At 38.2% G+C, this 17570-nt stretch overlaps 1 protein-coding gene across 1 annotated transcript in view; it reads right to left on the reverse strand.

Moving 5' to 3' along the window:
- The window catches only part of IFT52 (intraflagellar transport 52), a 197674-nt gene that overhangs the window by 46463 nt on the left and 133641 nt on the right, over positions 1–17570 (reverse strand). Inside the window, exon 7 of the mRNA XM_090372064.1 lies at positions 17224–17292. Within this exon, the coding sequence (XP_090228190.1) occupies positions 17224–17292 (69 nt within the window). The remainder of the gene's footprint in view (positions 1–17223; positions 17293–17570) is intronic.

Genomic DNA, 17570 nt, shown 5'->3' on the forward strand with positions numbered 1-17570 from the left:
GAAGAAGGTCATTAATATAAAAGAGGAAAAGAGTGGGGGAAAGAACTGAACCTTGGGGAGGGGGACACCAGCATGAGTGGAGAAGTTAAAAGACAGAGAGAGCCATCTACCATCACCCTCAGTGAGCAATCAGAGAGAAAACTGGATAACCAATTACAAAAAAAAGACCAGTTTGCCAAACACGATCGAAAGCCTTTGAGATGTCAAGAGCAACTGTTTGGGTTTCACCAAACTTTTCTATTGAGTTTGTCCATAAATGGGTAACTAGATAGTATGAATCAGAGCTGTAATACTCAATGCGTTCTACATTAATATCAACTCCTCTTATTATTTTACAAATAAATGGGTAACATAAGCCAGAATATCACCAGTGGATCAACACTGACGGAATCCATACTGGTGATCATTGATCAGACGGAAGGCGTCTAGGTAGTTTAAGAGTTGGCGGTTGATCGATTTCTCCATTACTCTAGAAAGAGTAGAAGAAATTGAAATGGGACGATAATTGGATGGGAGAGACACGTGACCCTTTTTAGGAACTGGCTGGATATGAGCAATTTCCAAGGAGAATGAAAAACACCTTTGGAATAAGAAAAATGAAAAAACGTGGCAAAGAGCAGGAGTAAGTTCAGCAGCACAGGTTTTGAGAACAAGTGGAGAAATACCATCAGGATGCTTTCTAAGCATCAAGATTTGTCAAAATCCTTCTGACATCCTTTTGATGGAAGACCACAGGCAGCATTGAATGGACCATGGGTGGGAGGTGTTTTACCAAGATCATTAATACATGAGTTGGAAGAAGTTCAGCTTTATCCTTGGCTGAAGTGACAACAGAACCATCTCGTTTTGACAGAGGTGGGAGCAGAGATGGGCAAAAGTTAGGGCCAATAGCTTTGGCAAGAAACCAGAATGCTCGGCTACCATTAGGGCAAGAAGCAAGTTTTCTACTCTTAGCCTGTTCAAAATCTAGTTTGGACTGATTAATGACTGCTTTACAATTGTTGCGAGCTTTGGTGTAGGCAGAAAATGAAACTGGCAAATTGAAAACAAGCCAATTACGATATGCAATGTTCTTCTCTTGAACAGACTTAGCACATTTATTGGAAAACCAAGGTTTAGATAAAGGAGGGTATTTTAAAGTGGAGTGTGGAATAAAGGATTCCAATTCAAGAAAAATAATTACACTTACACGATCAGAGCAAACATTAACATCAGAAGTTTTGAAACAGTAGTCCGACAAAGGAAAAGAATAAAAGAAATCTCGCAGGTCATCCCTTTTTGCATTGTTGTAATGCCAAACAATATGAGGCTGGGAGTAGCCATGAGATAAAGGCTCCGTTGGAGAAGAGATGATCACCAAGTTGAGATCTGAGGTACTTAAAGGACCACTCACTTCTACCGTTTACTTGGAAGGATAGTTTATGCGAAAAAGATCAAGCGTGTTGGCTGTATGGTTAGGATTGTCTGGTATTCTTGTAGGTAGTTTGTTTGTTTATTTGGTTTTTAGGAGCATTAGCAACTAAGGCCATATTGCTCCGGGATATGCGATGGTCATTCCCTGACCTTTCCGCATCCTCCGTATTTGGTGGTGATGGGTTCGAACCCGGTCTAATCAAGAAGCATGTGCTACGCACTGCTGCTCCTTCCCACCTGACTATGGAGGCAATTGGTAGCAGATTTTCGAGAAGTTGAGGCTGATTGAGGAGGACAAGGTTTCTCAAAATGGAAAGTTGAATGCAATGTGCTATCATCAGCAAAATTATGGATAGGATTTCCAGTCAATGGAAGAAGATCATTGATATACAAAAGGAATAGAGTGGGGGAAAGAACTGAACCTTGGGGAACACCGGCATTAGTGGAGAAGTTAGAAGACAGAGAGCCATCTACCATCACCCTCAGTGAGCGATCAGAGAGAAAACTGGATAACCAATTACTAAAAACAGTTGGCAAACCATAAGATGGAAGCTTGTTTAGAAGACCTTTATGCCAAACACGATCAAAAACCTTTCAGATGTCAAGACCAACTACTTGTGTTTCACCGAACCTTTCCATTGAATTAGTCCATAAATGGGTAACATAAGCCAGAATATCACCAGTGGATCGACACTGATGGAATCCATACTGGCGATCGTTGATCAGACGGAAGGTTTCTAGGTAGCTTAAGAGTTGGCGGTTAAATGATTTCTCCATTACTTTAGAAAGAGTAGAAGTAATTGCAATGGGACGATAATTGGATGGGAGGGATTTGTCACCCTTTTTAGGAACTGGCTGGATGAGCAAATTTCCAAGCAGAAGGAAAAACACCTTTGGAATAAGAAAGTGAAAAAAGGCGGCAAAGAATAGGAGTAAGTTCAGGAGTTCAGGTTTTGAGAACAAGTGGAGAAATACCATCAGGACCTGGAGCTTTCTTAGCATCAAGGTTCATCAAAATCCTTCTGACGGAAGACCACAGGAGGCATTGAATGGAGCGTGTTGGGAATGGTGGGAGGTGTTTTACCAAGATCATTAATACATGTGCTGGAAGAAAAATGGGATGGTAGCAGGTCAGCTTTATCCTTGGCTGAAGTGACAACAGAACCATCTGGTTTGGACAGAGGTGGGAGCAGAGATGGGCAAAAGTTGCGGCCAATAGCTTTGGCAAGAGACCAGAATGCTCGGCTACCATTAGAGCAAGAAGCAAGTTTTCTACTCTTAGCCTGTTCAAACTCTAGTTGGCACTGATTAATAACTGCTTTACAATTGTTGCAAGCTTTGGTGTAGGCAGAAAATGAAACTGAAGAATTAGAAACAAGCCAATTACGATATGCAACATTCTTCTTTTGAACAGCCTTAGCACATTTATTGGAAAACCAAGGTTTAGATAAAGGATGAGATTTTAAAGTGGAGTGTGGGATAAAGGATTCCATTCCTGCAAGAATAATTTCACTGACACGATCTGAGCAAACATTGACATCAGAAGTTTTGAAACAGTAATCCGACCAAGGAAAAGAAGAAAAGATCCCATCCCATTTTGCATTCTTCTAATGCCAAACAACACGAGGTTGGGAATAGCCATGAGATAAAGGTTACATTGGAGAAGAGACAATCACCAAGTTGTGATCTGAAGTGCCTAAAGGACCTCTCACTTCGACCGTGTACTTAGAAGGGTTGTTTGTGAGAAAAAGATCAAGCGTATTGGCTGTATGATTAGGATTGTCCGGTATTCTTGTAGGTAAATGAACAATCTGTATTAGGTCATTAGTAATTGCGAAAGCCTCAGCATCTCGACCTGCTGGATCGGTGTGACTAGAAAACGGAAGCCAGCTGGAATTGTGAACATTAAAATCACCAAGGAAAATTACCTCACTGTTAGGAAAGTTGGACTGCAGAAAGTCAAGTTGCAAAGAGAGGAAGTCAAAGAGCTCCAAGTGTTTAGTGGAGTTGGGAGAATGGTAGAGACAACAGATGAATTTGACACAATGAGGTAGAGAGATTTTAAGCCCGAGAAGATCAAAGAGAGGAGATTCCAAATTGCCAAGTCTCTGACAGGGAATATCAGAACGGACATATGCACAAGTACCACCTTTGAGGAGAAAAGAATCATACAGCGAATAATTTGGGCATCTGAGATGAGCAGTAGTTGAATCAACCGATAACTGAGATTCTGTCAGAAAAAGTACATGGGGTTTGGCAGACTGCAAGTGGAAATGGACATCGTTGAGATTAGAATTGAGACCACGTAAATTTGTGAAATGAATTAGGAAGTCCTTGGGAGGTTTAGATCTTTTCTCAGATAAGCTTGCTCTATTAGTTTGACCATTCATGGTGTATTCAATAGTAAGAAAAAGTGGGGAGACATGCTGTATGAAATAATGAAATATTTGGATATGGCTTACACATGGTTAGAATATCGTTCGTTGTTTGGTTTTTAGGAGCATTAGCAACTAAGGCCATATTGCTCCGGGAATATGCGGTGGTCATTCCGTGACCTTTCCGCATCCTCCGTATTTGGTGGTGACGGGCTCAAACCCCCGTCTAATCAAGAAGCGTGTGCTATGCACTGCTGCTCCTTCCCACCTGGCTACGGAGGTGCCTGGTTAGAATATACCCAGATCCTTGACATAATATGGCCTCAACAATGTACCCCCCACACACACTACTCGGACTCCCTCCCGTCACTATCTGGCATTCATTCATTCATTCAAATCACCTTCAGCAAGTGGACTTCAATGTGGATTATGCTACTTCAGTGTTATTACCTTGAGCTGTTCTAAAAAATGTTAATATAGTAATAATAAAATACTATTTTAAATTCAAACAACACAACACATCTTGGAAGAGTTCATTTTTAATTCTTGCCTTTTCTTGTTTATAATCAGATCTCGAATATATCTTATTTAGATCTGGGCAAGAGGACAACATCCAACACAGTGCAATATAGTAACGCCGACAAGATGGTCTGCAAATCAGCCGGAAATCGTCCAGCTAATATCTGCAGAGCATCTGTCGACACTGTTCTACAGGCTTGTGTTGTGCATAAGAGAGCGAACCCCTGCACCTGGAGCAAGTACTTCTTTTCAACAGTATTAGTTATTCGGTGCAACCAAGCCACAGAAGAATATGTGATTATGGGGACAAATACACAATCATAAAGGAGATTCAGGCCTCTTCCTTTTATCCCCCAATCTGTTCTGATCATTCTTCTCAGCTTAGCATATAGCACTCGCACTTTATTTTTTAAGTACTTCATGTGCTCCAAAAACGCCATCCTCTCCCCTACACACACACACACACCAAGGTACTTTACAGAGGTCACATACCTAATTGACATATCAAATGCTTGAAGTACTGGATTTCTATTCATACTCAGGCGTCCCTTGAGCAGCATCTGTACAGTCTTTGTTTTTGAAATCTGTAACTTATACAATTTGGACCACTCCATCAGTTCCTCCATTATTTGAGAGGCACGTACTTCGAGTTGGGACCTTGCATTGACATATACCAGGATTAACAAGTTGTGTCGGCATATGCCACTACATTCACACCAACATGATTTCTTCTCAAAAAATCATCCGTAACTTTGTCCAGGTGTGAGGACCAATTACCGAGCCCTGTGGACAACCTCGTTTAACATTCCTTTTTATTTCAGTATATTTTGTCTTAACAATTATCTTTCTATTTGAAAAATATGCTTTAAAAACTGAATACAATTTTTCAGAACATCCAATGGTTCTAATCCTGGACAGGATTCCCTCCCTCCAAAGCATGTCGAATGCGCCGTGAAAATCAACAAAGATTCCAAGAACGTAATGCCCCTCATAGCTCTGAACGTATGTTGTCATCTGATAAATAGCATCCTCTATTTATCAGATGACAACATAAGGTAAGTCTCGTGGGTAAAAAAGGTAATTCTCATAGACTTACCTTTTTTATAACCATACGGGTTATCAGAGGACATTTGATTCTCATCATATTTAATCATTAGTCGACTGATACACAGTCGTTCATAAGTTTTAGCTATTACAGGCAACAATGCTATGGGAAGATACGAACCCACTTCACTTGGTAGTTTATCCGGACTTTTAATAATCAGTTTCAAAACGGCCACTCTCCACACTTCGGGGAACAAACCCATCTCCAAGCATTTATTAAACATCTTGACCATTAAATTGGGTCTTATATTAAAAATCCTTTTCATTATTTTAACTTCTATTAAGTCAGGACCAGGTGACCGGCCGTCAACCGCCTGTGCAACAGCATCTTGGACCTCATCCATGACAAAATTTTGTTCACATATATTGGAACGTTGAGTGGCATTGCCTCGTATCATTTCCTTCTGTTCTTGGCTTAGTTCTTGTGTGTCCATATCAGGAAACAACTCATCCAGGATCACGTTCATAGACCCACTCCATCCTAGGGTATCCATATTTCTTGTTCTGACAGTAAAATTTATGGAATTAAAAATATACTTTTCTGTAATTAATTTAAAAACAGTATTCCAGGGATCTCTCGAGCCTTTTTCTGTCACATACAACTTCCAGGAAGTCTGCTTTGAGTCATTAATTGCTTTAACATAATTTTTACACAGATTCCTATACATATTCTTATACAATTCCGTCATCTGAGCGTCCCCCAACCTTCTATACCCAACCTTCTTATCAAGAATTGACGTAGTACATACTGTAACATCTATATAGGATTGCCCATGTACAGAGCTATATGTTGGTATATGGCCAGGAGTATTGACAACCACCATACCAGAAGTAGATAGGAAATCCTCAAGGATCTAGGATCTTGAGCCGCTACAGCCTTTGCTCGTTGTGCATTTAGTTGTAGCACACTTAGTTTTTCAGCCATAATTGATCTTATTTTTATATAATTCCAAAGCTCTTTCATCTTTCTGTCTTATTATATTATATTCGATTTAACCTCTTTTGTACTCAAGGCAATCCTTATCAGTAGCAGTGTGATCACATTTTCTGCTTCTATTTTTACAGTTACAGCAGACTGGTCCCTCTGCCTTGTTTTTACAATCTCTGTATGCACGTCCCTTCTGGGCACAATGTCCACATACAGCTTCTCTTTTACAATATTTGGATACATGACCGAATCCTAAGCATTTGTAACACTGAGCTACAGAGAATATTTCTTTGTATTTATATGCCATCCAGTCGGCATATAATCTTTCTTTCTGTCTTATTATATTATATTCGATTTAACCTCCAATATCCAATTTGACACAGTACAATAGTAGCATTTTTAACATTATTTATAGAGACAATTTCGACATTTTCATTGAATTCTTTCCTGGATACCCCCACATTCTTTACAATTTTTTATCCAAACCTGCTCCAGAAAATCATCTTTCTGAATGTCCTTTTCAATGTCAAAAACCACAATCCTAGGATGAACAACTTTTGGAATTACGTATTTTAATCCAACTTCTTGTATCTTTGAACATCCTCTAATTTTCTTAATGTCGTCCTCTCCCTCCGCCTCCAACACAATCCCGCAGTCTCTTATTGTTCTTATATTTTTTACTTTTACTTCTTTCAGAACTGGTCTAAGTTCTTTCAAGACTTGTTTTTACGTCTTCACTTGTCTTGATTCTTTCACTTGCTACTTTAAGCAACACACACGTTGATGGTTTCCTGGTTTCTTTTACTGGTTCTTCAGCCACATAAGCGTAGCTTTTCTTTTTTTTCCTTTCCATCTAGCTTTTCTTTTAATAACAAGTTTTCTATGTGAACATCCATAGCCTTGATTTCCAAGATGTCCCACATATCTAAAATTGTTTTCATAGCTGTTGTGGGAACTTTATTTTGCGTATCGTATAAGTAGGTTCTAAGCCTACCCCTTATTTCTTTGACATATTCCAATCCATCATACTTGGATCTTTCTTTGCTCCCATCAATTCTTCTTTTCTTATGAGAACCAGTTTTCTTTACACTTTCCTGATTGTTCTTTTCAACACTATTACCAGCTCTTGCTTTCCTTTTCTTAGTTTCACCATGACTTTGTGAATTCTGTTGGGAAGTTGAGAGAGAGGAGGACCTAAGATCAGAATGTCTTATAACATAAGACATTCGGATTTACTGGGGATTTTAACTTCTGATTCTGATTTACTGGGGATTTCAGACATTGACTGCGAGTTGTAGGTTAGTATTCACACAGTGGCAAGACTTTTCTGAATTTATTTTATGACTTTTCTATGCCAGCATCGTAGAGAGGTAATGAGAGAAAGCAGTGATCTGATTATCAGCAGTAACACGTCATTATTTAAGAATCTGCAGATAAAAGAAGCACCAAGAGGCAGTGATCACACTATAGTGATGTAGCATTTATTTTAATAAGTCGCTACTGTTCAAAGCAAAGGCTTTTTCTTTCAAAACGTGTCTACAGTGGTCTCAGACAGATTTTAAATTCTATTCAGTGAGCGACAACTGATAATGTTACCAACAACAAATTCTAAATGGGAGGAATTCATAGAATTAATCATAGAAGCTACTTGGCTTTTTATACCAAATACCAATTAATAGATGCTGTTAAAGCTACTTGGCTTTTTGTGGATTTATTGGATGACTGTTTTCTACAGCAACATGGCTACATGGCTTTTTATGCCAAATACCAAATAAGAGGTGCAGTTAGTATTAACATTAGCATAGGCACATGATGCAAGAAAGCGAGCTTATATAGCATCAGACGAAAAAAAAAAAAAAAAAAACCCTTATTTCACCCACTCCAAATGTTTGTCAAGTTCTGCCTTGAATCTATTTAAGCTATCAACTTCTAAGACAGATGGAAGTTTGTTCCACCAATCAACCACCCGCTGGCTAAAGGCAAACTTCCGCACATCTATCCTACAACCGTCTTTCCTCAATTTGAATTTATGCCCTCTCAGGCGATTATACTGAGCAAGAGGAAGAATCCCATCCACACTGAGAACGCTCAAACCATTCAAGGCTTTACCTAGTCTCCAGACACTGTAATTTGCAAAACTTAAGCCTTTCTTCGTAAGAGCAACCCTTTGTTCCATTCAATAATCTTGTCACCCTTCTCTGTACTCGTTCCAACGGCTCTACATCCTTCTTAAAATGAGGCCTCCAGACCTGTATACAGTACTCAAGGTGTGGCCTGACCATTGCCTTATACAAAGGGATAATTACCTCCTTATCCCTGCTAGAAACATTCCTGTATATCATTGACAAGACACCATAAGCTGCCCTGGCAGCCTGTCTGCTCAGCTCAGTAAACTTTATCTGACTGCACAATTACTCCCAGGTCGTTTTCATTCTCTACCACCCTGAGTGTAGTACCACACAGTTGATATGTCACACTTGGGTTACTGCCACCCATATGCAGTACTTTACATTTGTCAATGTTAAACTTCATTTGCCACCTCTCAGACCATCTGCTCAACTTTTCTAGATCCTGTTGTAGTAGCGTATTGTCATTATTGTCATCAACAACACTGCCAACCTTCATATTGTCTACATAGACATTAAGCCTGATATGCCATCATCAATATCATTTATAAATACAGAAAACAACAATGGACCCAACACTGAACCCTGAAGGACTCCACTAATAACATTAGTCCACGAAGAGCAGTATCCATTGATTACCACTCTCTGTCTTCTCCCACTCAACCATCCCTTTATCAATAGCAGCAATTTGCCTCCAATGCCACACTGCTCCAATTTGTGCAGCAGTCTTCCATGTGCAACAATATCAAAAGACTTCCTAAGGTCCAAGTATATGATATCAAAATTATTCTTTTCATTCAGTTCCTTTGTGACCACATCATCATATCCAATCAAATTGGTCTGTTAAGACTTCCCCTTAACAAACTCATGTTGTGTCTGAACTATAACTGAAGTCTTGTCTAGATGATCCTGCCGTGATTCTTTGATTGGTGCCTCCATTAATTTCCCCAGAACAGAAGTTAAACTAACAGGTCTGTAATTACTTGTGTACCCTTTGATCCTCCTTTGGGAATTGGGGTCATATTGGGACAGACATCTCCAGTCCATGGGTACCTCATCTGAGTCCAAGGAAGCTCCCAATTATGGCTAAGGGTTTGTTTACTCCCTTTGCTGCCTCCTTTAATATAACTTCAACAATTTCTCCTCCACTTTGCACTCAGTTATTACAAAATTATTTAACTCGCTGCCAGAGTTTAATATACCTCTGGCATTCCCCTTCTTGTTTGTAAATGTAGACACAAAATACTCATTCAGTTTGCTAGCTCCTGAGCACGATCATCAATAGTTGAAACATCGATATCAAGCGGAACAATCTGATTCATCCCATTCCTTCTAGAGTTTACATAAGTAAAGAACTCTTTGTTGTTCTTCTTTGCATCCTTTGCCAAAGAGTTCTTGTAATCTGCCTTTGCCTGCCTAACCTCCTTTGTGACTTGATTGCTGACCAGTTTATATCTACCATAGGCTTCTGTGTCACCTGTTAATTTATATGTATCCCATGCATTTTTCTTCTCCGCCACATGTGTCATTAGTTCATGTGACATCCACGTCTCCTTAGTTCATATAAACAATATTTCGTAGAAGGTATGAAAAGCCTAGTAGCTTCAAAGATTAATTTTTTGAATGCTTCCCAGTATGGACAAGGTAGTCCCATTAGGACCTTGTCAAAAAGAATGTGCTAATTTTATTCTTTTTGCTTTTTTGGCTTTATTTCACTTTACTTCTGCTGTTATGGACAAGTATAGAAATGTAGTTCATGATTTTACAGCTCTAAAACGGTGTTCGCAGGCCGGCCGGTAGTGAGTACACCGGACCGAACCTATTGGTAACTCTCTAGGAGGCTTCCGGATCAGCTAGTGTATAATCTTGCTACCTCTACTCTGCCAGATAGTGACTGGAGGGAGTCCGAGTAGTGTGTCTGCGGGGAGCATTGTCGAGGCCACGTTATGTCAAGGATCTGGGTATATTCATTACATTTCATTACTTCATACAGCATGTCCCACCCACTTTTTCTTACTATTGAATACACAATGAATTGTCAAACTAATAGAGCAAGCTTATCTGGACTTCCTAATTCATTTCACAAATATACGTGGTCTCAATTCTAATCTCAACGATGTCCATTTCCACTTGCAGTCTGCCAAACCCCATGTACTTTTTCTGACAGAATCTCAGTTATCAGTTGATTCAACTACTGCTCATCTCAGATGCCCAAATTATTCGCTGTATGATTCCTTTCGCCTCAAAGGTGGTACTTGTGCATATGTCCATTCTGATATTCCCTGTCAGAGACTTGGCAATTTGGAATCTCCTCTCTTTGATCTTCTCTGGCTTAAAATCTCTCTACCTAATTGTGTCAAATTCATCTGTTGTCTCTACCGTTCTCCCAACTCCACTAATCACTTGGAGCTCTTTGACTTCCTCCAGTCCAACTTTCCTAACAGTGAGGTAATTTTCCTTGGTGATTTTAATGTTCACAACTCCAGCTGGCTTCCGTTTTCTAGTCATACGGACCCAGCAGGTCGAGATGCTGAGGCTTTTGCAATTACTAATGACCTAGCACAGATTGTTCATTTACCTACAAGAATACCGGACAATCCTAATCATACAGCCAATACGCTTGATCTTTTTCTCACAAACAACCCTTCTAAGTACACGGTCGAAGTGAGAGGTCCTTTAGGCACTTCAGATCACAACTTGGTGATTGTCTCTTCTCCAATGGAACCTTTATCTCATGGCTATTCCCAACCTCGTGTTGTTTGGCATTAGAAGAATGCAAAGTGGGATGACCTGCGAGACTTCTTTTCTTCTTTTCCTTGGTCGGATTACTGTTTGAAAACTTCTGATGTCAACGTTTGCTCAGATCGTGTCAGTGAAATTATTCTTGAAGGAATGGAATCCTTTATCTCACACTCCACTTTAAAATCTCGCCCTTTATCTAAACCTTGGTTTTCCAATAAATGTGCTAAGGCTGTCCAAGAGAAGAACGTTGCATATCGTAATTGGCTTGTTTCTAATTCTTCAGATTCATTTTCTGCTTACACCAAAGCTCGCAACAATTGTAAAGCAGTTATTAATCAGTCCAAACTAGAGTTTGAACAGGCTAAGAGTACAAAACTTGCTTCTTGCCCTAATGGTAGCCGAGCATTCTGGTCTCTTACCAAAGCTATTGGCCGCAACTTTTGCCCATCTCTGCTCCCACCTCTGTCCAAACCAGATGGTTCTGTTGTCACTTCAGCCAAGGATAAAGCTGACCTGCTACCATCCCATTTTTCTTCCAGCTCATGTATTAATGATCTTGGTAAAACACCTCCCACCATTCCCAACACGCTCCATTCCATGCCTCCCGTGGTCTTCCGTCAAAAGGATATTAGAAGGATTTTGATGAATCTTGATGCTAAGAATGCTCCAGGTCCCGATGGTATTTCTCCACTTGATCTCAAAACCTGTGCTCCTGAACTTACTCCTATTCTTTGCCGCCTTTTTTCACTTTCTTATTCCAAAGGTGTTTTTCCTTCTGCTTGGAAATTTGCTCATATCCAGCCAGTTCCTAAAAAGGGTGACAAATCCCTCCCATCCAATTATCGTCCAATTGCAATTACTTCTACTCTTTCTAAAGTAATGGAGAAATCAATTAACTGCCAACTCTTAAACTATCTAGAAACCTTCCGTCTGATCAACGATCGCCAGTATGGATTTCGTCAGTGTTGATCCACTGGTGATATTCTGGCTTATGTTACCCATTTATGGACTAATTCAATGGAAAGGTTCGGTGAAACACAAGTAGTTGCTCTTGACATCTCAAAGGCTTTTGATCGTGTTTGGCATAAAGGTCTTCTAAACAAGCTTCCATCTTATGGTTTGCCAACTGTTTTTAGTAATTGGTTATCCAGTTTTCTCACTGATCGCTCACTGAGGGTGATGGTAGATGGCTCTCTGTCTTCTAACTTCTTCACTAATGCCGGTGTCCCGCAAGGTTCAGTTCTTTCCCCCACTCTTTTCCTCTTGTATATTAATGACCTTCTTCCATTGACTGGAAATCCTATCCATAGTTTTGCCGATGATAGCACATTGCATTCAACTTTCCATTTTGAGAAACCTTGTCCTGCTCAATCAGCTTTAACTTCTCGAAAATCTGCTACCAATTCCTTAAATGCCGATCTTCAGGTAATTCTCCAGTGGGGTAAAGACAACTTAGTTGATTTCAACCCTTCTAAAACTCAGTTTTGTCTTATATCTCGCAAAAAGGATTCTTCTGCTCCTATGCTTATGTTTAGTGACACTCCGATTTCTAGGCAAAATGATATATCTCTTTTGGGGATTACCCTGACTTCTAATCTCTCTTGGCACAAGCACATTACAAATATTGCTTCCTCTGCATCTAAGAAACTTGGTTTTCTCTATCGCTCTTGGCGTTATTTTTCTTCCAAACAGCTGCTCACTCTGTATAAATCGCAAATCCGCCCTGCCATGGAATATTGTTCCCACATCTGGGGTGGTGCCCCCAAAACCTCTCTCAGGCTTCTTGATTCTATTCAGAAGAGGGCAGTTAGGTTAATTAATGATTCATCTCTAACAGAGTTTCTCCACTCGCTTTCGCATAGACACACTGTTTCTGCTGCATGCCTCTTCTACAGATACTTCCATGGGCACTGTTCTTCTGAATTGGCTTCTATAATTCCCGCTCTCTCTTTCAAAACAGTCCGAACACGTGCCGCCACCAGCCAACATCCATTTACTGTCCAACTTCAAACCCACAGAACCAACTTTTCATCTTCCTCATTTATTCATTCAACTGCCATTTTCTGGAACAACCTTCCTTCATATGTATTTCCTGAAAATTACAATCTATAGAAGTTAAAGTCCAATGTCAACAAATATCTTCTTTCGTCTTCTCAACCTCCAACCCAAGCACGGTACTAAGTACTATAATTTCTAATACCTCTCGTGTTTGGGGTTCACATAAAAAAAAAAAAAAAAATGATACATTGTCAGGTGTAGTCTTCTGATGAATTACCTGACCACGTATCAATATTTACTTCAGCTGTCATCAGACTTTGCATTTTTGCCATCCCTGTATTCGACTTATACTAAATTTGTCCACCCATATCTGATGACAGCTCTACCACCTTTTATTATATTTTACCTTATTTGATTTAATCATTTAGTACTTTACTTAGTATTTTACTTTACAGTTCCTTCACCTCCAAATTGGCTTTGCAATTCAGCCCATAATTTTCTTAATTCATCATAACTTTTAGGATATTAACATTCTTTTGCCGTTTTCAAATCTACAATACTTCTTCTTCCTACTATCCTTATCCTTCTAGTCCTTGGCACTTTGTGTAATTTTCACCTCCATCGGGGGAAAAAAAAAAAAAAAAATTTATAATGTCATTATAATGTTATCGTTTCAATTTATACATCCAGCTAGCTTACAGACACTAACTTTTTTTTTTTTTTTTGATTTCTAACGCTAGGAACGTCTAGTGAATCTATACATAAATATACTGGCACGCCACCATCTTGTTCATTTTCAGTCTTACAAGGTAACAGTAAGTTCCTTTCTTCTTGCCTATTCATACATTTCGATATCGTTACTTTAGTTTTTCAATTCTTTTCCTTGCCTCTGTAAGGTCATCCATGATCTGTATGCCCTACTAATAATAATTATAATTACATTTATTGGCACAACTTATTAGAACTTATTCTAGCCGCAAAATTTCAAATTTCGTGAGTAACACGTCTCTACAGCACATGTGCACCATAGCATACAGAACATTTTGGAAACAGAAGCAAATACATTGCCATCTTTCTCATAAGTTCGATGGATGACCTTTGACAGAGACGCTGAAATTTTGAAAAACACTGAAATGTAATCTTATTTTGGTCGCTTTTTCATATCTTATTTAAATTTTTTGCCAACTATCTGTCTCTTTTTCAAATCTTACTTGGTTACTTCATCCTACGATATATCGCTGCATTTCTTATCCATTTTGTCAAATTCACTTCTCGTTTATATAGTAGATTCAATAGGATTAAACAAAATATCTTCTTCACACTTTCTTTATACCATAATATATATATATATATATATAGTGATATATAGAAAGTGTTTAGGAGAAAGCTGTTACTAGTGAATTTACGACAAACACAAGAAGTTAAAAATAGATGTGGTAACTCAACTATAAAGAACAAGAAGAAAAGAATAAGAAATGAGGTAAAATAATATAAAACAAAATAAGATAACACATTGCCGTATTACTCACAATTTCAGTGTCTTCGTCAGAGAAAGACAGCAATATGTAGGCCTCTGTTTCTGACATGGTCTGTATGCTTGTGAACACGTACTGTGAAATGAGTTTGAATTTAGCAACAGAAATATGGCCGGATGTATGGTGCGCTAGCGGTTCCTAGTGTTAGGAAATCGCAGTAATAAATGAAAAAAAAAAATTTGAGTATATAGTTGAAAATTGTATATTCTCAATTTTTTTTTTCATCTACTACCACTATTTTCGAACACTAAGGACCGCAATTTTTTTTTTTTTTTTATGAAAACCCCAAACACGAAAGGTATCAAAACCTATAGTACTTAGGACCGTGCATGGGTTGAAGGAGAAGTATGGGGCAAGGGGATGCTGAAAACTTTGCTCTAGAGACTAAACATGGGTTTCACCACTTCAAGCCTCCAATAAGCAAAGTGGTGGTATTTCACCGGTTGATGAAAGTCATCTACTACCTTTATATTGCACCATACATAAATATACACATGAACAACGGCATGTTAACCATTTTTAAACCTATATGGTAAATGGTAAGTTCCTTACTTGTTCATTACTACATTCTATTTAACCTTACCCCATTTTTTCATCCTTACTTAAATTTTTCCGTTCCTTTCTTGCCTCTGTAAGGTCATTCATGATCTATATATAATTATTGGCATACCTTATTCTGCCCCATTTTTGTTGCTAAATTCAAACTCATTTAACAACATGTATTCATGAGCATACAGACCATGTCGAAACAGAGGCCTACATATTGCCCTCTTTCTCATAATTTCGGTGGATGACCTCACACAAAGACACTGACAATTACTCACTGAAATTGTGAGTAATATGGCAATGTGTTATCTTATTTTATTTTACCTCATTTCTTATTCTTTTCTTGTTCTTTATCATTGTTACCTCATCTCTTTTTAACTTCTCATGTGTATTGTAAATTCAATAGTAACAGCTTTCTCCTAAACACTTTCAATATATCACTATTTATACATTATGTTCATAGGGTTCATTTGCCTAAGCAGTGTCCCTGGTCCATAATACCTGGGAGGGAGGGAGGGAGGGAGGGAGGGAGAGAGAGAGAAGACAACACTGGTGAAAGAGACTGCTTGGATTCCCACCTCAATTCCACCCTATCTTTTTAAAACAAGGATAGGCAATGGACAGAAGACTGTCCAGGTAGTTCAAAGTGAATCTTCAAAGAGGCTGCAGAAAGAGTTATATGGTCACCTGAAAGCAAACTCAGGCTCCGGAATAAACACAAAGGAGGATTTTAATTTCATAACTGAAATCACATGAATAAATGGCATCTTTAGAAGGCAAAGAAACAATCTCCCTCACTAATCTTGTGTAAAGCCATGGTGAAAAACTAAATTAAGTTCTTAACAAAAGAGAGAATTCCCTTACTCACAAATGGTGAGCTTTATATAACTCTTCCTGCCACTAACATCTCAAGGGTTGGATCAAAATTGAAGGAAAAAGACTCCAAAAATACAAAGAAACAATTAAGAGATTATCAATCTTAATGCTCACCAACTAGAAATATGTGAAGTTAAGAAAATTAACAAAGTGGGTTGCTATTTTTAAATTAAGGAATTGCTAATTTTGGAACCAATAAGGCAAAACCAAAGATTATAATGTACTCAGTCCCATCTGACTAGCCAAAGGAGGATGTCCCAAGATATGTCTGGAACAAAACAAAAAAACTAAACAGAAAATAAGAAACACTGAAGGAATCTGGAAAAAAAAACACACTTTTTTTGCAAAATTTTAGCTAGGCAACAGACACAAGGACACTACAAACAACTAGGCAGTTGAGGTCTTCCCAGAGAACCTAATTATCAACAATGGAATTAAAAACAATAAATCTTGCATTGTAAACAATCAGTAGCTGAATACCACAAGTTATTCTTTTTAAATTTCATATAGTGATTGGATATCAAGACATGCCCACCATGTGTTAATTTGTTGTGAATTGGTTCTGATTTCCCTCAGGTAGCCATTTTGGATTCGCAATGTGAAGCATAGCATGACAAGTGAACAGAAAATTTGCATTTTTTTTTTTTTTTTTTTTAAATACTAGCAGCTAAGGTAGAATATTGCTATGACAAATAACATCTTAGATTGTGCAAAGTATTAAAACTAAAGATGAGTAGAAAATAATTCCTTATGCCTTTTCTTTACAGTTTCTTCAAATAGCACTAAACTGAACATAATATCAATTACTGTAACAGAGATAAATCATATGATAGTAATATACAGGATTTTTCATAATATATGTAATTTTCAATGGTGAAAAAAATAATGAAAAAAAAAAAAAAAAGTAAATAAGAACAAGAAAACGTATCAAATATGAAAAAAAACATCAAATGGTGAAAACTCCATAGTCATTTTTTCAAAGAGCCAAAGCTGCATAAATATGAACATCTGTTATATGAATTTTTTTTCATTGTTACTAAATTTTTTTATTTGAATCTTACCTCGGGATCTTCGGCATCAATTGCATTTAATTTAATATCATCACTAGTAAGGAACTGAAATATGACATCCTATGAAATATATCAAATAAGATAAAGTTTGATAGTTTACATACAATTCCTGTTCAAAATGAAAACAGATACACAATAAATGAAAAACTAAATTAGTATATCTACAAGATCAATACTTACTTGTTAGTTATTTGGTTTTTAAGAGCATTACCAACTAAGGCCATATTGCTCCAGGGATATGCGGTGGTCATTCCCTGACCTTTCCGCATCCTCCGTATTTGGTGGGCAAGGGCTCGAACCCCAGGCTAATCAAGAAGCGTGTGCTACGCACTGCTGCT

This window comes from Mastigoproctus giganteus, chromosome 4, assembly GCF_048544385.1.
Source record: "Mastigoproctus giganteus isolate SK-2022 chromosome 4, ASM4854438v1, whole genome shotgun sequence".
NCBI classification, from domain to species: Eukaryota; Metazoa; Arthropoda; class Arachnida; order Uropygi; family Thelyphonidae; genus Mastigoproctus; species Mastigoproctus giganteus.